General features: G+C 41.2%; 1 protein-coding gene and 1 long non-coding RNA gene across 3 annotated transcripts in view; both read left to right on the top strand.

Moving 5' to 3' along the window:
• Positions 1–998: 998 nt before the first annotated feature.
• Positions 999–21484, top strand: part of arhgef4 (Rho guanine nucleotide exchange factor (GEF) 4) — a 62559-nt gene continuing 42073 nt past the window's right edge. Inside the window, exons 1-3 of one of the 2 annotated variants that reach the window (XM_062379865.1) lie at positions 999–1676; positions 2995–3267; positions 3661–3790. In XM_062379865.1, the coding sequence (XP_062235849.1) occupies positions 1404–1676; positions 2995–3267; positions 3661–3790 (676 nt within the window). In that variant the 5' untranslated portion in view covers positions 999–1403. Of the gene's footprint in view, positions 1677–2994; positions 3268–3660; positions 3791–12386; positions 13100–21484 lie in introns of those variants that run through there. The other variant, XM_062379866.1, reaches the window with a different exon arrangement.
• Positions 4501–6534, top strand: LOC133932949 (uncharacterized). Its single transcript, XR_009912009.1, has 3 exons — positions 4501–4915; positions 5627–5699; positions 5963–6534. It is a non-coding gene; the product is annotated as an uncharacterized LOC133932949 (long non-coding RNA).

Raw genomic sequence — 21484 nt, 5'->3', positions numbered from 1 at the left:
ACCCTGATGTAAGTCTCAACCTACTTGCTGTCCGAAGTTTAGAACCAATTTGGGAGGCTGAGCGTTTACAGGAAAACTGTGGCACAACAGTAGATGAGTTAATAGAAACAGAGAAAAAACATGAGAAAATTAGGCCTGCTGAAGTAGATAGGGATATTGTTACCCTTTCAGAGGACATTTTCAGCCCCTCTGGTCCACAACACCAGGCAGAGCAGAAGGAAATATCCTTGGCCCCTGCTGAGGAAGAGCCTGAAGTGACAACTACAACTCTCCTACGCAGTAGCGAAAAGCACTATAGACCTATGACTGTGGCCTATGATGCTGTGTGTTACACCTCAGGTAGTAGCAACAGTAATATTTCAGACAGAAATGACCATCTAAACAAAATGATAAAAAGAAGAAAAACAAAAGGCTGTCAGACAGAAAATAGAGGCTCTACATTTTCTGTGTTTGCTAAAATGCCTTCTTTTAGGAAGGCTAAGGGCTCTAAGTGTAGCAGAAGTGAAAATATTCCCCAAGAGTCACCAGATGGAGAAAATGATGACCTCATGTCTGAACAAGGCCCAAGGAAGGACAACTCAGATGATGAGGTTTTTGTCAGAGGTGACATCATCAACCAAACAATCCACCAAATTCATTCCTCGGTGGATTACGAGGTAGATGAAGAGAGCTGCGACTTCTTCAACTCTACTCCACAAGCACATCATGTCCGTCATCTAATCGGCCAAGGGAGTAGCCAGGTGGGCAATGATGGATCAAGCCAAGACAGCCCCCTTCTTGGGCAAGTTGAGTCCCCAAATGGGCTAAACAACAAGAGGAGCAAGAGCAATGACAGTTTAAACATTCGTATGCGCTTTGCACAAGCACACAGGTCTCTTTCCAGTCTGTTTGAGTCCCGTTCCATGGATAAAGAGAATGAGGAGCAGGCCACTGTGTGCATTGATCTGGATTCGGTTAAAGCCAAACAATCCTGGAGGAAGCTAAAAATGCCCAAGGAGGCTGAGCTTCTGAAAAGAACTCTGTCGGCGCCAGATGGAGAATGTAGTAACACTTGGCAAGAACTTGGACACTTTATATCTTCTCCACTCCTGGACAGGCTTAGCAATCCAGTGTCACCATCCTCCCTCAGAGCCCTTCGCCACACAGATCCCATATCCAAACGGGGAGTTCCACAAGGGAATGGAAACCTCCATGGGTGCAAATCTGAGGGCCAGAGAAGAAAGTGTTTACCTGGCCTATCGCAATTTTCAAATGACTCTGCAATTCCACATCTCAATAACATCAGCCTTGTTTCACCTTTGAGCCCCAGCTCAATAGCCGCCCTTACCCACCAGCCTTCATATCCTTGGAGTAGGTCCCACCAAGTTGCTAGTGAGGTCTTGACTGAAAGCCCCCTACGGCCAATGAGCCCCAAACCCAACAGTCCTAGGCCAGTAGCTCAACGTAAAAACTTCTGTTATCCTCACTCATCAGGGGCCAGTTCTGTGTGTTCTAAAATTCTGGGTCAGTCAGTGAGCTTGGAAGGGCTGACAGACCCCCCTGAGAGACCTAAAACCCTAAAACCCTCAACTAGCCCTTTAGTTGTCAATCTCAGTCTTCTGGATACGGAAGAGCACAGAATAGACAGCCAGTCACACATCAGCCTGTATTCCTTTGGCTTCATCAGTGAATTAGAGGTAAGAGGAAATCAAATATATTCAAAAGAAATGTGCAACAAAAATGCTACATTTTGAATGATGAATGCAAATGTTTTTCTGTGATCACATTCAAATTTCTGATGATTGTGTTTGAATGTTGTAAATACTTCGTGCTTTTTGTATATTAAATACCTCTACAAAGGTAGAAAGACCAGGCCTTGTTCAACCTCTATCAAGATGACAGCCAAGTTCCAGCTCCTCTGGAAATGTGTTTCTTTTCCACTTTCAACTTACCCACACTAACTCGCTTTGAAGACCAGTAAATCTCTTGCTCTGAATTGAATAGTGTTTGTGTTAATATGTGCCCTAGGGTGGTTGCCAGTGTATCGTTATCTGTCAGTATCTGGGTTTGGACAGAGAAGAAGTCCCTCTTTCTTTGTGGCTCTCAGTGCAGAGGATGACATTGGGTAGAGAAACAGCAGTGTCATTTCTTTCTCCCTCTCGACTTCCAGAAGTGTGGTCGATTCTGTCAGTCAACAGGCTGCCATTATCTTATCCCGCTACCCACTCCCCCCCTCCCCTTGTGGCTTGCATTGCACATGACAAGAATATGGAATATGCCGATGCAGGCTAATTCAACCACTAGGAGCACTAAAACTTTAAGCTTGGTTGGATAAGTAGACTAACCAAACAAACAAGTTGTTTGGTTATCTAATGTTTAATTGACTGACAAACCTAGACTACTGCAAATAGGCATATTTACAGATCTCATTCCTGACACAGCATGTTGACGCTGATGGCATTTCCGACTACGTTGCAATGTAATTGGACAAAATAGAATACTTGGTAGCTTTCTATTACTTTCGGATGATTTGGCATCGGTTTGATGGATAGTTTTGCATTTATGTGAGTTCACTAAATGTTATACCAAACACAATTGTTATGAATCATAAATAATACAAAATCAGTGCCACAGACGAAGAGTGCAGGGGAGACACTGCATATTTGATGGGAGTCATGAAACCAAATTTTGAGATATTTCCCTTGTTTTCATTGTTACACCTCCATCGGTTTGCCACAGGTATTCTTGAGCTAGCGCCCTGCATGTAATATGCAATAAAATTACAACGAAATGGCAGGAATATGAGACTGAAGATGTTAGGATCTCTACAGACTTTACTTACCAGCCTTATTTCAGTGAAAACAAGTATCTGTCAAGTATATTGCATACTTTTCCTCTATCACAAGTTATGATCACAACTTAACCACAGCTGTACACATACCATGAGTCACAAAGGGAGTAGAGTTTGGATAGAAAAGGCGACTTTGACTAACTAGTTAACCGTTGACTCAAAAGGGCTCTCAAAATGTTGGTCGGCCTGCCAGTCAGTCCAGAACAAGAAAGCTGTTGGAGGTGGAAAGCGAAGGGAAGGCCTCTATTGTTCTTGGCAGGCTGAGGAATGGCTGCTGGTTGGATGTGGGCCATGAAAGAGGTGGCCGGCAGCAAGAGCAAAACTCTTCAGATGACCTCTGGATTGAAGAGCAAAAGAAATACAAACGCAAATTGGCCAGAGTCATCAGAGGAAGCCTTGGCCAGCTCAACACACTGATATCTGAAGACATGGACAAAGTAAGATGTGGTCACATTGCTGTTAGCTGCCAAGACAAAGATCCAAACATTGGAAATCTTTGTAATCTTCACCTTCTTCCCACATTGCCTTTCTTTTGAGAGTCTGGTTTTCCTGGATAGTCTGTTTCTCTCTTGTTGCTTCTGTTGGTTTCTCTTGGAAATTAAACTTAATTCTGTCCTCACTTTACCTTCTGTTTTATGCATGAAGTAATATATTTTTCTTTTCTTCTGCCCTTAATTCATGCATGCCAGATCATGTTGTATTATTTTCTCTACTTCTCACTCAGTTATATTGAATAAGTGATTATGTAATACTCGTTTATGTCTAGGTGATCATTAGCCAGAAGGCAAGCGACTATACTGATCGAAACCAATCCTCTTCCATTTACACAGTCTGATGCTGGAGTCACCTCAGGGCCCATCAAGGCTTTCAGGGAGATGCCGCTTAAAGCCCACTTCTTCTCTCAGAGCACTCCCATTGGACTTGACTGCCTGGGCTGGAGAAGACGCATCGCCTATACCTGTAAGTAGCAAGTCTGGTTCAGTCTTTTATTTAGGATTTTGAACCCTTTACTCTTTCCTTGACCTAGGAGTCTAAATGGAAATCAAAATTTGTAACCTTTGACACTCTGCATTCTAGATTATTTCGCCAGTCAGAAGGATTGTCATGCATTTAATTCATGTGGCTAGCTGTGTAAGATTTGCTTTAGATTTGGATTAAACTGATAAACTCAAGAGAAATTACAGAAATGTCTACTTTGTCACAGTTTCCTATTACCTTGTTTTAGCATGAACCATGAGGAGACATTGCTTGGTTGATATTATGTGGGGTCAGTGATCACATATTCAAAATCTAAAGGTTTTTTGTTGTATTGTTTGCTATTTCATTTTAAATGTTAAATGGTTTTGTATTTATATAGCGCTTTTCTAGGCTTGATGACCACTCAAAGCGCTTTACAGTACAGTTTTACATTCACCCATTCATACACACATTCATACAGTGCATCTAATCACAGCACTTAGATATTCTATGGGGGGCCATGAATTGTGTTTTCATGTTTGTTGCATTTTCTGTCTAATTCATTACCATTTGTAATGATACAGTTGACCTCATATATTATTATCAGAGGCAACTTTTTGACATTTTCAGTATAGGTTTAAACTCAAGGGGCAACATCCTGGGCTGAGCGATGAGGCCAATACGGAAGTGTAAAAAGCTGCAGATCACTGGGTGGCCCACAGAGGGCCGGCTCCAAGAAACAGAAAGTCCCATCGACTCCCATGTTAAAAAGGACTTTAGAGCAGAATTAAACCTGTTTACAGCATGGCACAAAAATTGGTTTTAGTCTCATTCGCGAGGTTCTTCCTTCATGACAAATCTGAGGGGGGTGAATTTTGTTGTAACTCCCTTGTTTACGCGATAGAGAGGTTTGAAATTAACGTGACGCCACAGTCAGTGTGCTGACTGCCGCTCCTAGCCTGCTGCCTGCTCGGCTCTGCCGGAGCTAACAGGCTAACCCCCGGTCAGTTAACACCACCTGAGACCATTTAAAGGCTTCCACTCACACATCGGATGAGTAACACGGTTTGATGCTCTGCTTGTTCTCCTGATGGACAAGTTAAAGGCGTCTGCACTCCCGTTTCTGCGGTAAGAACAGTTTAGTATTTTATTTGGATGTACTAGAAGTGATTGTTAGCTTAGCTCCGCTAGCCCGGAGGCAAGATACCATCATTAATGGCGATGCGAACAGTACTTATTACCGACACACACCGACATGAGCAGAGAGAAGCGTTAGAGTTTGATGATGAATCTTTTAAACTGAGAACACTGTGTGTGTCCGGAGAATAAGCTCCTGCACGTAAGATATCTGATGTTATGTAAAGTTGTTTCACTCGCTTACCCATTTGACTTCACTACGTTACACAGATTCTTATTCTGCAGAAACAGATTTACTGTGGTCAGCAGAAACCCGAGTATTTAAAGTCATATCTGCATTGTAAGAGCAGCTGTTAAAAGTAGCATTACGTCTCCTAACGCTCTTTATTCAGAGTAATGGTGTTGATGTGTTGTAACGTGTTACAGTGAAAACTAAACTTGTCTGCTACCTTCAGTGTTTACATCGTTAATCTCGGGCAGACTTCACTAAATTATTGTGTTAAATATAAATCAATTATAGAAAGTGTAACTTTACTAGAATGGACAGTCTCATAGAGAACCTGAGGCTGATGTCCACCACATATTTCCTAAGCTGAAATGATTTTGATCTGATGTACTTTGAAGTAATACACTTTTATTTTTACCAACCTGGCACATGTATGACTTTCGATATCTGTGTATTTGCATTGAATGTTCCTCTAGGCTGTCCAACATGAGACACAACTGGAATCCAACCAGACTGAACCCTGAGTCATCACTTCAACACTGACTCCAGGTACAGACCTGTTTTCATTACTTACAAACAATCAAAGCAAAGTATTGTACATAATACATAATGGATAAAATAATATATGCAATACTTTTAATGTGATAGAACTCCATTCTGTACATTCATTGTATTGGTAGTGCACAGTTTAATCCAAAAGCATATTCAAATACATAGTTGAATATCCACAGAAAATAAGGATACACTTTGTTCTTAAGTAACACTTCTTCTAGAATAATGCCATACTTTTATGTTTCCTATCATTTTATTAGGGACGGACGAGCCTGAAGGACACAGCTGTGATGACCATGTTCTGTCTCTTATGGCAAAGAAGAAAAATAAAACACTGTGTTCTTATCTAAAGTGTATCAAATCATAAAGCAAAAGATAAACGTTGTTCTAATAAGTGTGAATTTTTTTAACAAACCATAATGAATATAGAAATTTACTATTATCCATGACACTTAGCAATGAGCCAGTTCTAAACAGTTGCAGGCCATCTTTAGTGAAGGAAGGAAAACATGAAGCTGGTGCTGTCGTCCTCATGTTGATCAGCCTGAAGCTGCCGATCTCCATCATGTTGCTTTTTTGTGTTGTGTATGAAGCTCCACAGATTTCGGACAGAACCGATGTACTGCGCTCTGGGTTTGTACCCTCATGGTTAAATGCACATATTTTAAGTCGCTTTGGATAAAAGTACTGAAATAAATAAAACATTGTACGAATAGACAAAATGTCTTTCTACCTCATCTGTAATATTCAAGGTGATAATCTCCCACAGAGCTGGAGATTATAATCATATCTAAACTATCTAATTCACTTGAAAATTCCATAACAGGCTAAATAAACGAGTTGCAGTAGTAATGGTGGATATTACAGCCTGTATCAGAATATTTGTGAAACATGGTTTCTATCACATGCAACTTACACATGTAGCCTAATGATATTAACTTTTTAAAATAAAAAATCAAGTTACAACCAAACACACGACTCTGTAGTTAACTTGCTTCAATCTGTTCATTAGACATGTTAAATAAATAATACAATTTATAACAATTACATATTAAAAACCACTTGAAAGCATATGCTTATGATGATAGATAAAGCAATAGGTTTTGTTGTTGTATAGTTTCAAGGTTACTTACCTCTAGTTCATGGTAAAGATCGCGACCATCCGGCTGGGCAGCGCTAGCCGTTAGCACCGAGGGTTAGCATGTCGCCGGTTAGCCGTAGCCTAAGCTAACCAGGCCACTAGAGCTCTGCTGCCGTCGCTCAGCTGTCAGTCTTCACTCACGCTCCTCGTCCTTGCCCATTGATTGGTTAGCCAGGAACTAGGAGGAGTCAGCATCGGCAAGATGGCGCAGGGGGAACGCCTCCTAGTAGCCTCATTCTCACTCTGCAGAAACCAATGGGTGACGTCACGGACCCTCCGCCCATTTATATATACAGTCTATGGTTTGAACACATAACAACTCCAGTTCCTTGTTCAACCTGCTGGCTGCAGTACATTCTAACTTTAACCCAAGGCTCAGACAGCCCCTCCTGTTATACAGATTCATAAAAACATATTATAAAAGGGAATCAGGTTATTTCAGGAACATTTTCATTTTAATGGGCCTTTTATTACACAGAAAGGACATACATTTCTATATTTATCAGACTAAATAAAACAAATAGTAAAGTACCTCTCATCAGCACTATGAAACATGTCTCTTGCACATATTTTGAGTAGTTGGTTGTTGAAAATTCAAAAATACTGGCTAATACATTGCCTGGTTTTTTATAAAAATTCAAAAATATATGATACATTTCTAAATATATATATATATATATATAGTATATAATATTTTTTAAATAAACACAATCGTCGACTTTTTTAAATACATTTCCTCACCTTTTCTAAACTTAATGTCCGTAGTTTCAAATTGATAATGTTTTATTTTTTCATCATTAAGGTGGAGTTCTATCCACCACTGCTACATAGAGCTGGTCACTGTTGATTCAAAGTTTAGCAAGTCACGTTTAGCAATGTGCATTCCCCGAACATACAGACAGACATCTATTTTCTGAAATAATAGATGGATTCAGCAACCAGGTACTGCTGCATTTGACCAGTTTGTACCATTCTTCTTTCTAGATTTTGTAAAGTTTCATCAAGTTAAATTGGAAGAGTCTATGAACTACCATCTTTAGGTCTCTACACATATGTTTTACCGGGTTTAAGTCTCAGCTTTGGCTGGGATAGTCAATGACAGTCAAGGCTTAGTATACACAGGTGGCAGGTGTTTCTTTCTAAACTATGTCTTACCAATGTTAACCACAGGTGGACTCCAGTCAAGTTTTATTCATGTCTCCAAGATTAAGTAAAGACAGTACTCTAAATTGTAGACAGGTGCATCAGCAAAAGTCAGTATTTACTTTATACTTGTATATACACGTAAATGAGAGATTGAAATATTTGTGCATGTTTGAGTGTGTGCCCTCAGATGCATGCACAGAACTTGTTTTGCAATTGAAAAGTGAAGTAAACACGTCACACAAGACACAGGGTGTAAGGTCCAATGTCCATCACAATATGGCATAAAATCGATCCTAAATCTATATCCTATTGCTGTAACATCACTAAGATTCTGTTTGCAAGCAGTTGACAGTTTATTAGGTCAACCTAATTAAAACTAATGCATGGGGAGCCTTGGTAGGGATGGTTGGTTGTTTCTGAAACACTCTTCACGTCTGGCATTGTTTATTTGGACGTTGCTTTGATGAGAAGGCCGATGGGAGGAGGTGGGACATATCGGTTGCAATGTCGCCTTCTCTTGCTAGCTTCTCCAGGTTAGGCAACCCCACCTTACATTACATTACATTTAGCTGACGCTTTTGTCCAAAGCGACTTACATATTTAGAACACTCAGCATTTATGAGGGGCCATTTTAGGGATTCAGTATCGTGCCAAGGACACTTAGGCATGCAGATGGGAAAGAGTGGGATTCGAACTGGCAACCTTCTTGTTGCAGAACACCCGCTCTATCCCCTAGTCCACGCTCTCCCCGTAAGAGACTGTGAAGTGTTGATTCAACTCAAAGTTGATTTTGAATGCTATCATTTGTACAGTTATTTAATTGCCGTGTTGTGCTGAAAATATGTTTCCACTCTTTTGTTAACCCACTTTTTAACATTGATAGCACACCAGGCTAAACCTTTCTTATATTTAGGCCAAGTAATCTGGCAACTGATTGCGCTTGGTATCCAAGGGGTGCAGAAGTTATAACCACCTTGCTAACACCCACATGTCCTGCTACAATACATCAGTATGTGCTGCTAACTGGACTGCATTTCTAGAGCACTTTCTTGTCTTCAAAACCACTCAGAGTGCTTTACATTACAGATTACATATCACCCATTCACTTACACATTCATACATACTCGCAATCTATGGGAGTCATGCACATTAGGTCATGCACACTAATAGCCTCAGCCGCAGCTTTGGATTCAGCCATCAGTTGTTCTTTGATAGAACTTCATGGGCATCACTTGAGAAGGAGAGAGAGGATGGCGCCGAGGAAGGCTGCCGTGTCTCGCGCTCTCCCACCTCTGCTTTTTTTTAACTTTTTTCTATCTTGTTGTTATTTATTCTACTTTATTTTGCATTGTGCACTCCGGTAAAGCGAGCCCTATCATCATATATGATAGAGAACAACTTCTGTCCATCGGGTTTACGGTAAAAAACAATTTTTTCACCGCCACCAACAACAAACAAAGAGACTACCCATGGCGCTGTTTACCTGCGGTACCTGGAACACGGAGGCGACGACGAAGGAAACGAGGGTCGCGGGCAGGCGTCCTGGTCCGGCTGAGGAAACGTGAGAACCGGCCTCCTCTACCAAGAATTCTTCTGGCCAACAAGCTGGACGAACTTCGTAGCAGGATGGCTTTTCAACGGGACATTACGTTTTGTAACATGTTGGTTTTCACAGAGACTTGGCTCGACCCCTCGATCCCGGATTCCGCCATTGTTCCTGAGGGGGTCTCCATTCACCGCCAGGATCGGACAACAAACTCGGGGAAGAGCAACGGAGGAGTTGTCTGCTTCATGGTGAACAATCTGTTCGGGTTGGATGTGTAGATTATTTCATCGGGCTGTACTCCGGACCTGGAGCACCTCATGATGCCTTCCTATAGGCAGAAACTCAAGCGTGACAGACCGGTGACCATTCAGCGGTGGACCAAACAATCAGACTCGACTCTTCAGGACTGCTTCAGCATAACGGAGTGGTGTGTGTTCCAGGATGATGACATCAACACGTACACAGACGCGGTCATCTGCTACATCAGCAAATGCATCGATGACGTCGTACCCAGGATTACAGTAAAAACATTTCCCATCCAGAAGCCCTGGATTAATGGTGACTTCCATGCTAAACTCAAAGCACGGACTGTTGCCTACATCTCAGGGGATCTGGAGGAATACAAGAAATCCAGGTACGCGCTCCGGAGTGCCATTAGCAGTGCTAAGAGACTCTACACGGACAAAGTGGAGTCCCATTACAAGGGCTATAATACTAGGAACATGTGGGCCAGACTGAGAACCATCACAGACTACAAAGCCAAGACCAGCAGTACTGATGTAGTGTCTGCATTTCTCCCAGAGGATCTGAACACTTTTTATGCACGCTTTGACAGTAACTCCCCGGCTGTGGAGATTGATGAGGCCCAGGAGGATCGCTGCCCCCCGTCATATCTAGGGCAGACGTGTGGAGATCTCTTAACCGGATCAACACACGCAAGGCACCTGGAACTGATGGCATCCCTGGCCGAGCTCTCAAGGTGTGTGCAGATCAGCTGGCAGATGTGTTCACAGACATCTTCAACCTGTCACTGCTCCAGTCTGTAGTCCCTGCATGCTTCAAGAAGACCATCATTGTCCCTGTTCCCAAAAAAACTAAAACCCTCTGCCTGAATGACTACCACACCGGTAGCACTAACTTCCATCATCATGAAGTGTTTGAGCGGCTGGTCCAACCATTCATCACCCCCTCCCCTGAATCTCTGGACCCTCTTCAGTTTGCCTACAGGTCAAATAGGTCGACTGCAGATGCCATATACCCTCACCCTCCACACTGCCCTCTCCAACCTGGACCAGAGGGACACATATGTGAGAATGCTGTTCATCGACTACAGTTCAGCATTCAACACCATTGTGCCCCTGAAGCTTGTCACCAAGCTCAGAGACCTTGGGCTCAACATAGCCCTCCGTGAGTGGATCCTAAACTTCCTGACGGGCAGACCACAGGCGGTGCGGATCGGCAGCACCACATCCTCCACCCTGACTCTCAACACCGCCAGCCCCCAGGGCTGCGTGCTCAGTCCTCTCCTTTACTCCCTGTTCAAGCATGACAGCGTGGCCACCCACAGCTCCAACACCATCGTGAAGTTTTCTGATGACACCACTGTCATAGGCCTGATCACCGGCGATGATGAGAAGGCCTACAGAGAGGAGGTAGCTGCACCGCCCTGAACCATAAGGCTTTACAGCGGGTGGTGATGTCCGCCCAGCACATCACCAGGACGGCACTACCATCCATGGAGGACCTCTACACCCACCAGTGCAGGAAGAAGAGCAGCCGGGTTACAGATCCCTTTCACCCCAGCCATAACATTTTTTGCCTGCTGCCGCAGCATCTGGGCATGCACCACCAGGATCAGAGACAGTTTCTTCCCCGAGGCCATAAGACTTTTAAACTCCTCTGAACTGCAATAACGCCATCAAACCAGCACCGTGGCATATTTGCATATTTGCACTATTGCACAAATTGCACTATTGTTGTGTTATTTTATTTCTCTCTTCATCTGTAATTATATATATTTATATATATATATATATTTTATTTTCTATTGTAAATTTCGATATTCTATTTTATACTATTTCTATTGTATTACTTGAGCATTGATAGAAGGGAGCCTGTGACTCAAGCATTTCACTGCCATTAAACAGTTTGACAAAAAAAATCTTGAATCTTGAGATTGTGTACTGAATTTTAGCAGCTAAAAATCTGGTGTTTGCTGACCTCTGCTGGCCTAAGAAATTGAAAACCGTTTTGATACACGTATTCATTCATACAAGTTTCAAAATGTAAATATTTTCTAATTTTGTCAACCATCTGTCACGGTATAGATGTTTTGACCTAAACACACGGCCACTTAATCTAGGTAAAAAAACAATAAAATCTAATAATTATAATTTTGTATATGATTTTATATGTACACAACATCCCTAATGTTTGAATTATCATAATAGATATTTTTTCTATGTTAAAATTGGCCTGTTGAAAAAATTATACGTCATTGATCCGTCAATAAACCATTATTATTTATAACTGCTCATTACAGTCAAATATCGAATGATTATGTCCATTAACTTCATCTGAAAATATGCTATGTACAGTAACTCGTTGTTGATGCTTTAAAAACCAACATACTGTGTGTGTGTGTGTGTGTGTATGTGTGTGTCAGCGTGTGATTGTGATGGGGTGGTGGTGGGGGGGGGGGGGGGCTGGACTGAGGGAGGAGGGAAGCTTGTTCTACCAAGTCTCCACCTTAATGGATCCTGCACCATTAGTGAGCTGTTCACACTGTCGCTGGAAGGCAAATGACATGGTTGAGCTGCACAAATCCCCCAACAGGACCCCCACTGATGTCAGCCGAGAGCGAGAGCAGGAGAGAGAGAGATAAAGAGAGAGAGAGAGAGAGAGAGAGAGAGAGAGAGAGAGAGAGAAAGAGAGAACTGTGTGAGTTAATGTGAGAAAATGAAGCAGTGTACAAATGGGTAGAGACCCAGAGAAACAGGAGCGCGGAGGCAGGAGCTGTATGAGAGCCTTATCCAGAGCAGAGAGATGACGGGAAGAGTGGAGCTCTGTTAGAGCTCTCCTGTTCTGTGCATGGGAGGAGGAAGCAGCAAGTTGACAGCTTAAGCTTACCTCAGCGAATAATGCAGCAGATATCAGCCAAGAGGCCACCTCCTCCTCTTCCTCATCTTTTTCTGCATTCTCTCCCTGCCTGAGGAATAAACCACCTGCCATCCGCTTTGCGTCTTCTTTATTTCCACTTACCTCTCTACTGTCCACTTCCATCTCCCCCACTGTTGTCGTGCATCCAGATTGGGATGCGGACCCAACCGGGCTCGGAGGGGGGCGTGCCCCTGCCTGGGGGTAGCTGTGGCAGCAGTGGCAGCTCAGGACTGTCGCCAGGCTCCGACTCAGACGGCGGAAGCCCAACAGGCAGAGTGGTGGACAGCATGTTGGATGGAGGTCATGGGGTGGGTGGATGTATGGGTGGAGGCGGCAGCTTAGGCGGCACTTTGAGGGGGGTCCTGTCGCGTTATTGGAGCTTGGAAAGTCTGCACTCTACCACAGGTAAGTGCTCTGCATAGATAATACAGGTCTTAGCTGAGCTGCTTCAAAATCAATAGATTTCATAATGTATTTTGCTCGAAATATCGTCACCTTTTTGTGCTCATGGAATGAGCACATAAGTCCACTGTATGCGACCACGCATGCACCCCAGTAGATTGACAAAATGCCATAATGCTACTCAGTTATTCAGGGTAGGATTGAATGTGTGTTTGTGTGTGTGTGTGTGTCTGTGTTTGTGGATGCGTGTATCATACCAGCTCGTCAGCCGACACCATGTGTTTGTTTGGGTTGGTTACTAGTCATTCACAAATAGACATATCAACACTTTCCTATGGTGGTAATGTACACCCTTGTTCTCCAATGTTGTACTGATGGCCATCTGGTTGCATGTGGGGGGGCTGATGGACAACCCTGAGCTCTAAGGACTAGAGCTGGTTATCATTTGTAATCTTTTTGAAATTAGGGCTGAGACTTTTGAGTTAGTGTTTTTTGCTGAAACAATATTGTGAGTTGGTTGTTTGAAACTGACTGCAAAGAGATGGTAGGAGAAAGAGAAACAAGGAATGACAAGTAATATTGTTTCACAGGGATAAAAGTTTGCAGTTACTGTAGTTAATTCCTGGCTTCATATTGAATCCATCTCTTCACCTTAATTCATTGATTTGGGGGAACAAGTAGTGAGTGGCCTTGTTTTTTGCTTTCAGATTAGCTGGCGTGAATAGAACAGGATGACATGTGTTGCTAAAGTTGTTGTCACTTCCTTGTTATGTCAGTATATGTCAGCAAATAGCTGTAAATTCCAAGGGGACCAGAGTTAGTGGATGCGGAGTCGCTCTGGCTCATAAAGCATATAACTACTGACAAGGAAACAAGACACTGTTAAAAACATATTACAACAATGATTCCGCTCTAGCGATCACGTTTTTGTTTACAGCACTCCGACACAAGCATCAGCTTTATCACCACAAACTCACTTGACGTCTTCTACACATTAGGCACCGCTTTTTCATTCGAATATATTTGTCTTCTTTTCCAATCTTGGGTCTGCTGCATGTTCTCACATCGACTTGTACCAGGGGGCCAGGTTGAAAAAGTCCACAAACTCTGGATGCTCTCCCTTGGATATTTGCGTTCAGACGTTCAGGTTATAACAGAAATAAATAACTATTTCAGTTCTGTTCAGTACAGCATCTTTAACACTTGGGTACATAAGATTAAATCAGTATAACCCTCATTACATCATACACTCATTACCCACCAGTAATGCATTAATAGATTATGTGGTTTCCTGACTTTGATCTACCAAGCCCTTAAGCACAAAAGCTGCCAACATAGTATCAATATATATAATTGATTGTGACAACATTTTATAAAACCCCTTTACTTAGACATAAATATTCCATAGGTATTATGTCAAAGATTACTTTGTTCCACCCAACTACTGTTGGACGATGGACACAGTGGAATTTTGTTTAGTTAAAAGCCAAGGACATCTGACCCTGCTGGACATTGTGTACACACAGTGGATGTACACTTTGTCTGTGTAACATTGATGCAGTAGCAGTGAGTATATGGCCCCCTCCTCTAACTTTCCAAATTAGAATTTTTTAAGATTTTCTTTCATCCCTTGTATTATTAAAGTGTCTTTGGAGTTGCATCTAGCTTGCTTGCACTCAGTAGCCCTAACTGTCAGCCTGCTTTTCTGTTGCTGCCATGTGACTTTTTTCATTGCAGCATTCTGATGTAGGACCAGGCTGAATGGAAGACAAATTGGCCTTCAGCTCAGGACTTTGTGCAGCTGTGAAATGTTAAGCTGGCAGCAGCAAAATCAGTGGAGGGGAGACATATAAGCTCATAAAACTGTGGCATTAAGCCAGGATCTGCCTCGTTGAAAAGGCATCGCATTAGCTTTAACATGACTCCTAGTTGTTGTTGTTGCAGCTTCAGGGTATGTGTATGTGTGTTAAGCTATAGTGTTCTACTTGTTAAAGATTATAAGAGTATGTATATTTCAGGGAGGAGGGGTGAAGATGTACAGTAGAGTGGGAGTAGGCTTGACTACAGCACTGTATATTCCCTCTTGAATATAAGCAAGTGTTTGTTCAGTCAGAGGTGGACTAACACACATACTTGTTGGTATATGGTAAGTATTACACACTTGTAATGAAATGTTGTTGTCACACGTAGCTGTATCCTTTACCAAGCACAGTTTTTTTCCCCCGGGCAGCTACACTCTTGTTTACTTACAGTAGCAGCAGAAACATAAATATGAGCTCATAACACAGAACTCATGGTTTGCCCCAGTTGTGAAGGGGCAAGGATGGAGACTGTCCTCTTCAATAAACTATATCACTGGCCAACGGTTCATGTGTTTTTGGGTTGAGCTACAGCTGAATGTCTTTCATGCCATGGTCCATCAGGAACAGCGACAGAAGGATGATGTTATATCAATGTAAAACCTTAGGGCGAGTAGGTCAGAGTGGATGGTTGGGATTATACAAAGCATGTGACTACGACATTAAGGACCTCTGTTCACAGCCTGTCTCTAACAGTGACTGTTGCCTCCTGAAACAGGATAATGGTTAAAGCCATTATGACTCCTGGTTAAAGCCATCATCATGTTGCTGGAGTCAAATTTTTTCAGCAATATGATATCTGATGATCTGATGATATATATGTCAATAGGCAAATATAGACAAAATTACAATAGAAAAAAAATGTATAATTGTCCAATGCAACACATAAGTCAGGAGGGTTTGTTGAAGGCAAGATTTTTCATGTTGTTAGATGATTCAACAAAAACTTTGTTTAAAGAAGACTATAGGTTCCTGTAACTTAACAAACCTAACTCAAAGTGGTGCTAGAACAGTAAAAATAAAATAACAGTCATCACAGACTCATCCTACTACATTTATCACCACTGTATGTTTAATATAGTATCCAAAGAATGTCTGTAATCAATTTAGTTTATTTTGAAAGTCTTGGTTATATTGATTACAACTGATTAGCACATTCACATTCACATAGCACATGCACATTCACTGAATTCTTCACTTACAGTGAAGAATTCAGTGAATGTGCTGAAAAGATATTCGTTAGTTAGTAAGCAGATGAATTTTAAAATGTTTAGCTCATTTTGAATCGCTTACTTGTATCCTATATCTGAATCATTACTATCGTTGACTGTTTTAGAACCACAGTAACCATCACAAAATGAAGGCTGCTGAATCATTGACATTATATTAATAAAAAATTCATCTAGTGAATTCAGTAAGATTCTGAATTCCAACCCATAGCTCCTCATAGTTCAGGTGTTAGGCTTTCTCAGAGTAAGGATTCAATCGCAGACCAAGATGCAAAAAATACTTATATACAAAATAGAAAAAACAAGGATCCAAAAAGGCAAAAACACAAGTGCAAAAAACAGAGATTCCAATTCAAGAACAGAATTCCAAAAGGGAAAAAACACAGAGGATCAAAAATCAGAGTCTAATACCATACCAGGTAAAACAGGGCTCTAAAACGGTAGAATCTTTACGTAGCTTCTCACAGACAAACAATAACAATCCAACAGTGGACAACTGAAAGACTCGGCTTATATAGAAGGGAGAACAAAGACAAGACATAGGTGAACAAATCAGGCAAACACTCAGGGTGACGATAGGGAACAGGTGAGGGAGAAAAAGGCTCTCTTCTAACAATGCTCAAGTAATTACACACTATACAATAAAATAAGAGAAATAGAATAAAATAGAATATCAAAATAGGAAATAATGTATATATATCTAAATATATATGAACAGCTGAGGAGAAAATAAAACAACAGAAGTGCAAATATGCAAATATGTCACGGTGTTAGTTTGATGGAGTTATTGCAGTTCAGAGGAGTTTAAAAGTCTTATGGCCTGGGGGATGAAACTGTCTCTGAAGCAGAAGGCACAAGGGAAAATGCCTTAGATTGCCGGGATCTTAACACCCGGGGTATTGTGATATAGCCTCTGGGGACTACCAGTGGTGCTTTAGTTTTGTGTTATATCTATACAGTATGTTTATGTTCAAAAGAAAACCTGAAAAAAAGCACATCTTGTTCACCAAAACATTCTTTCAGGAAGGAACCAAGTGGTCAGTAAGGATCAGCATAACATCTAATATTAATATCGGTTGAGTAACTTTTGTATTATATCTATCAGTATAGAGTGTAACACACATGAACAAATCTAACATCCTAAGCATTGTGAGTGTACAGAGCTTGGTGAGAGATGAGAGTATGAGCAGCATCCAGTCGTGTTGTTTTGGCCCTTGACAGATAGGAGAGGGAGTAAAGGGGGGTTCTGGTTTGAGATTTTCACTGATGCAAATTAGAAGAAAAGTTTAATCTGATTCACATTGTAAGATTTTTTTTCTGTTGGAAAGAGCTAGATCAAATGGAAAGTCTCCTATGGCTGTGAGACAGGGGGATGTTTGTCTCCTGCTTAACGCTGAGTTCCTGTGACAGATATTAGAACACACACTCTCTCACCCATTTGACCATCCTTTGCCTTAAAAACAGTGTCAGTTCTCTATAGTATTGGAAGGTTGTTTCTTGAAGAACTTGCCACAACATCATGATTTTAAGATCAGGGCTCTGAGAGCGCCAACACCGTTTTAATTGAAAAAAAAATTAAATAGCCTTTGACTGTCTCAAGACAGCAATGATTCAATATTGTAGATGGTCTGAAACGAGGTAAGACACTTTGCTCTAAATGTACAATAGTGCCTTCAGTCACTAAATGTGTCTCGCAGTAGCATTAATTAATATGTTTATTTCCAGTTATAATAGTCTGCCAAAGCTGTCATCTTTAATGACAATTGTTGCGTTACATTCAAAATAACTAATGGGTTAGCTCCCATTCAGAAGCAATCAGTCAGTCAATCAATCAAATGTATTTGTATTGCCCACAACTTGTCTCATTGGGCTTTAATAAGGTTCGACAACAAGAGTAAGGAAAAACTACTAAAAAACATTTTAACAGGGTAAATAGAACGTAGAAACCTCAGAGAGCCACACGTGAGGGATCCCTCTCCCAGGAGTATTCACAGCCTTGGTTAGAATAAACAGTTTGTAGCATAATGGAAGGTAAATTAATTGATGGATTTTTGTCAGTAATGGTCGAGTATCTGAGGAGAAATATTATATATCAAGCAGTCTTGTTGTAGGCCACCATTAAGATCGGATGCAACCATAGTTCACAATCATGATGCATTGCCGCCATCAGGATTCACCGTCAGCTGCTACCTAGATCGTGGTCAATCTAGGTATCTAGTTACCATCTTTCATCATGAAGCAACTCCCTCAGACATCCAGCAATGATGCATCATGTTCCTTGCAGGGCTTTGTCCTCCCTGACCGAAAACCATTTCCTCGTCTTGCTCTCGGTGCAGCACAGCCCCAATAACAATCAAATATTTCAAATAATGCTACAGAGGTCACATATATGAACATGTTTGTGACTGGCACGTGCTTGTTTTACCACTTCTCTATGTTTGCGCTAGTGAATTAAAGTAAGGCCAGCTGGCAAGTGTGCAGCACACTGGGCCTCCCACCTGCACTCAGACACACACACACTCAACTGTCCGCATCTGTGTGGCAAGAACGGTAAGGGGAGGAGGGAAAGATGTCTGAAAGCATCCATCACAAAAAATGGGAGACAGGGCTCTCTGGGAAATAGGTCGCTGCCGAACAGCAATTCAGCCTGAGGCATCTTCATGTTCTACCTCTGCAAAAGTTACTCAGTCGTGATGGGACAGTGGAAACAAAGAGCAGTGCAATGGCAATGATTTCCACAGTTTCATCCCCTACTTTGACATCCAATCCATTATTATACCTAAGTCTCAGTCTGAATCAGACCAAAGAAATAAGTTTGAATATCATTCAGAGAAATTTGTTCACTGCGGGTAAAGATGTGTATAGTTCTTGAAACTGAGATACCATCAGAATGAGCTCCTGAGTAATTTTCCTTAAAGAGGTTTCTGTGGCTGCCATGGTCACAAGGCATTGCATCACACTTATAAAACATCAGCCATCCAATCAGCTGCAAACCTGTTGTCAAGTGCAACTACCTGCTGTCATGGTGCTGAAACAGCTGCTTGTTATCTGAGAGACCCCTGCATGGATATATTTAATATGTAAAAACATTCAAGATTTCCATGGTAAATTATAGATTTTTCTTATTTCTTAACCAAAACTAATGTTTTTGTTTAAACCTAAAATAATGTGTATTTCACAACAATATTGTTTTTTGTATTCAAATTGTAAAACAAGAGCCAGGGTTATAACATTTAGGGGCCCTTTCAAGACAGGTCTATGGATTTCTTCTGAGATTAGCTTTTGAGAAAATACCCAGATTCCTTTTGCATTCATTATTTCTCAATGTCCAAAATATTTAACAGGCCTCTTCATTCTTTAACTGTCACTTTTATTGGACAACTGACAATTTTCTGGCAGAAAAATATTATAGTAACTATTTATCATGTCTGACTAAAACAGGTGCATATGACATGGGCACATACGCCTTGTGAAGTAGCCTACGGCTGGGCTGACCCGTTTGACATTCCCCTGTATACTGTCTCATCCTGTTTCCTGTCTCTCTTTCAGTGGCACTAGCCAAAAAAATAAACTAAATAATATCTTGCTGACATATGCTGCGACTGATGCTCAAACGTGTTTTTGCCCTCTAACTTGATGATACTATAACAAGATAGAAATGGATTCAGGTTTGATAATATCCCTTTAAACTTCAACCCTTTGCGGGACAATCACCCTAAAGAACATCTTGCACAACATATTCCCTCCAGATTCTGATAATTTACAGCTGAAGTTGTCTAAAGACAATCTAAAGTACGACGATCAATGAAGTCTACTTAACAGCATTGTTGTCTCCAAACAGCTCATTACATCATGTGTGAGGCGCATGTTGTGCTCCATAAAGAGATAGAACGCTGTGGTGGCTGGTGTTCAGGGGGAAATGATGTCATGCTGCAGCCGTAGTGAAAGGTTTTTCCACAAATCAATAGTCTTCAGTGAATTTTATGATAAATTAAAGCGCAAATTAAAACTGAAATATTGGAGCGTTGTTTTTTTCTTTTCATTTCTTAATTATGAGCACTTGAAGCATTAGAAGTGGATTTTTACAAGATAAGGATAAAACTGTATTTACATAATGTCCATGGTTTATGAACAATTATAAGGTATTGTGTATTTCTTTTAGTTTAATTTTCAATCTTCGTTTCTGTTAGAATAATTTGAGGACACCTGTACGAGATAGTGTCCATTTGGTGTAATGGAAGGTATTAAACTGTTTCAGTTATTGCATCTACCTCACCTAACTCATAATTAACCAGCCCTTTTTTTAAATTTCCAACTGGTACAAAGCCATTTTAACAGCATGGACATGGGAAGTGAGCATGCTGAAGATGCTTAAGAGTGTCCCTTGTAACATATGTATAGTCCTTTATTTGTTGAGTAGTAAAGTAGTAATACATCTTGAAAAATATCAGTTATCAAAATTGTATCTCCAGTAATGGTAGATCAACTGCATCTGGACTTTTTTTGCAGTCATCAACAAATCAACAGTTTAGTGTCCACACGGCATATGTTCTTGGCAAAGCCTCCAATCATCCAGTGATTATGAAGTTTGTGGATCAGGAACAAAGGAGGCAGCATAGTGATATTGTTGCAGAGCAGAGGATGTGAAAGTGTGCGGTGAACATTACTGTAACCATAGCAATCAAGATATTTGATCTCTGGTGTCCTGCCTAAAAACAGAAGGCAAGCAGACTCTGAGAATGTCCGTTATGTCAGACAAGATCCTGGTCATTTCAGACTCTAGGAGATCACACCTTGAACTTGCTGAGACTTAATCTGAGAGCCAGGAGTCTCTGACGCGATATCGATACTCAATACCATTTTTGTTTCCACAGAAAATTGCAAAAAATGAAGACAATAACAATTACATCACTGTTTATGAATAGCAGCTGGTAGAGAAACGTCAGACTTTTCAGACACAAACAATTGTGTTATCCCATTAAATTAAGAATATTTGTTACGGTTAAAGACGGGCCGGACTGATAACGTTTGCTGCCTAGCTCCCACATTAGCAGCTGTTCTTTGTTGTGCATGTAAAAGTGGCCATAGTCCAGAGCAATCTGCACAGCTAATGAAAGGATTGATCTCTTCAGAAAGATTTGACTTCTGTTGGCTGTTTAAAACCTGGACATGTCAGCAAGGATGTAAAAATCGCATCACATGCAGTGTGTGCAACCCAAAGCATCCAACAATATTCCACATTACAGCTAAGCTCAAACAATCTGATGAGCAACCAACAGCAGTGCCCTGGTATCTCAGCA

Source organism: Platichthys flesus, chromosome 21 (genome assembly GCF_949316205.1).
Source record: "Platichthys flesus chromosome 21, fPlaFle2.1, whole genome shotgun sequence".
Taxonomy (NCBI): domain Eukaryota; kingdom Metazoa; phylum Chordata; class Actinopteri; order Pleuronectiformes; family Pleuronectidae; genus Platichthys; species Platichthys flesus.
The sequence above is the reverse complement of the archived record's forward strand: the minus strand, read 5'-3'. Positions and strand labels throughout refer to the sequence as shown.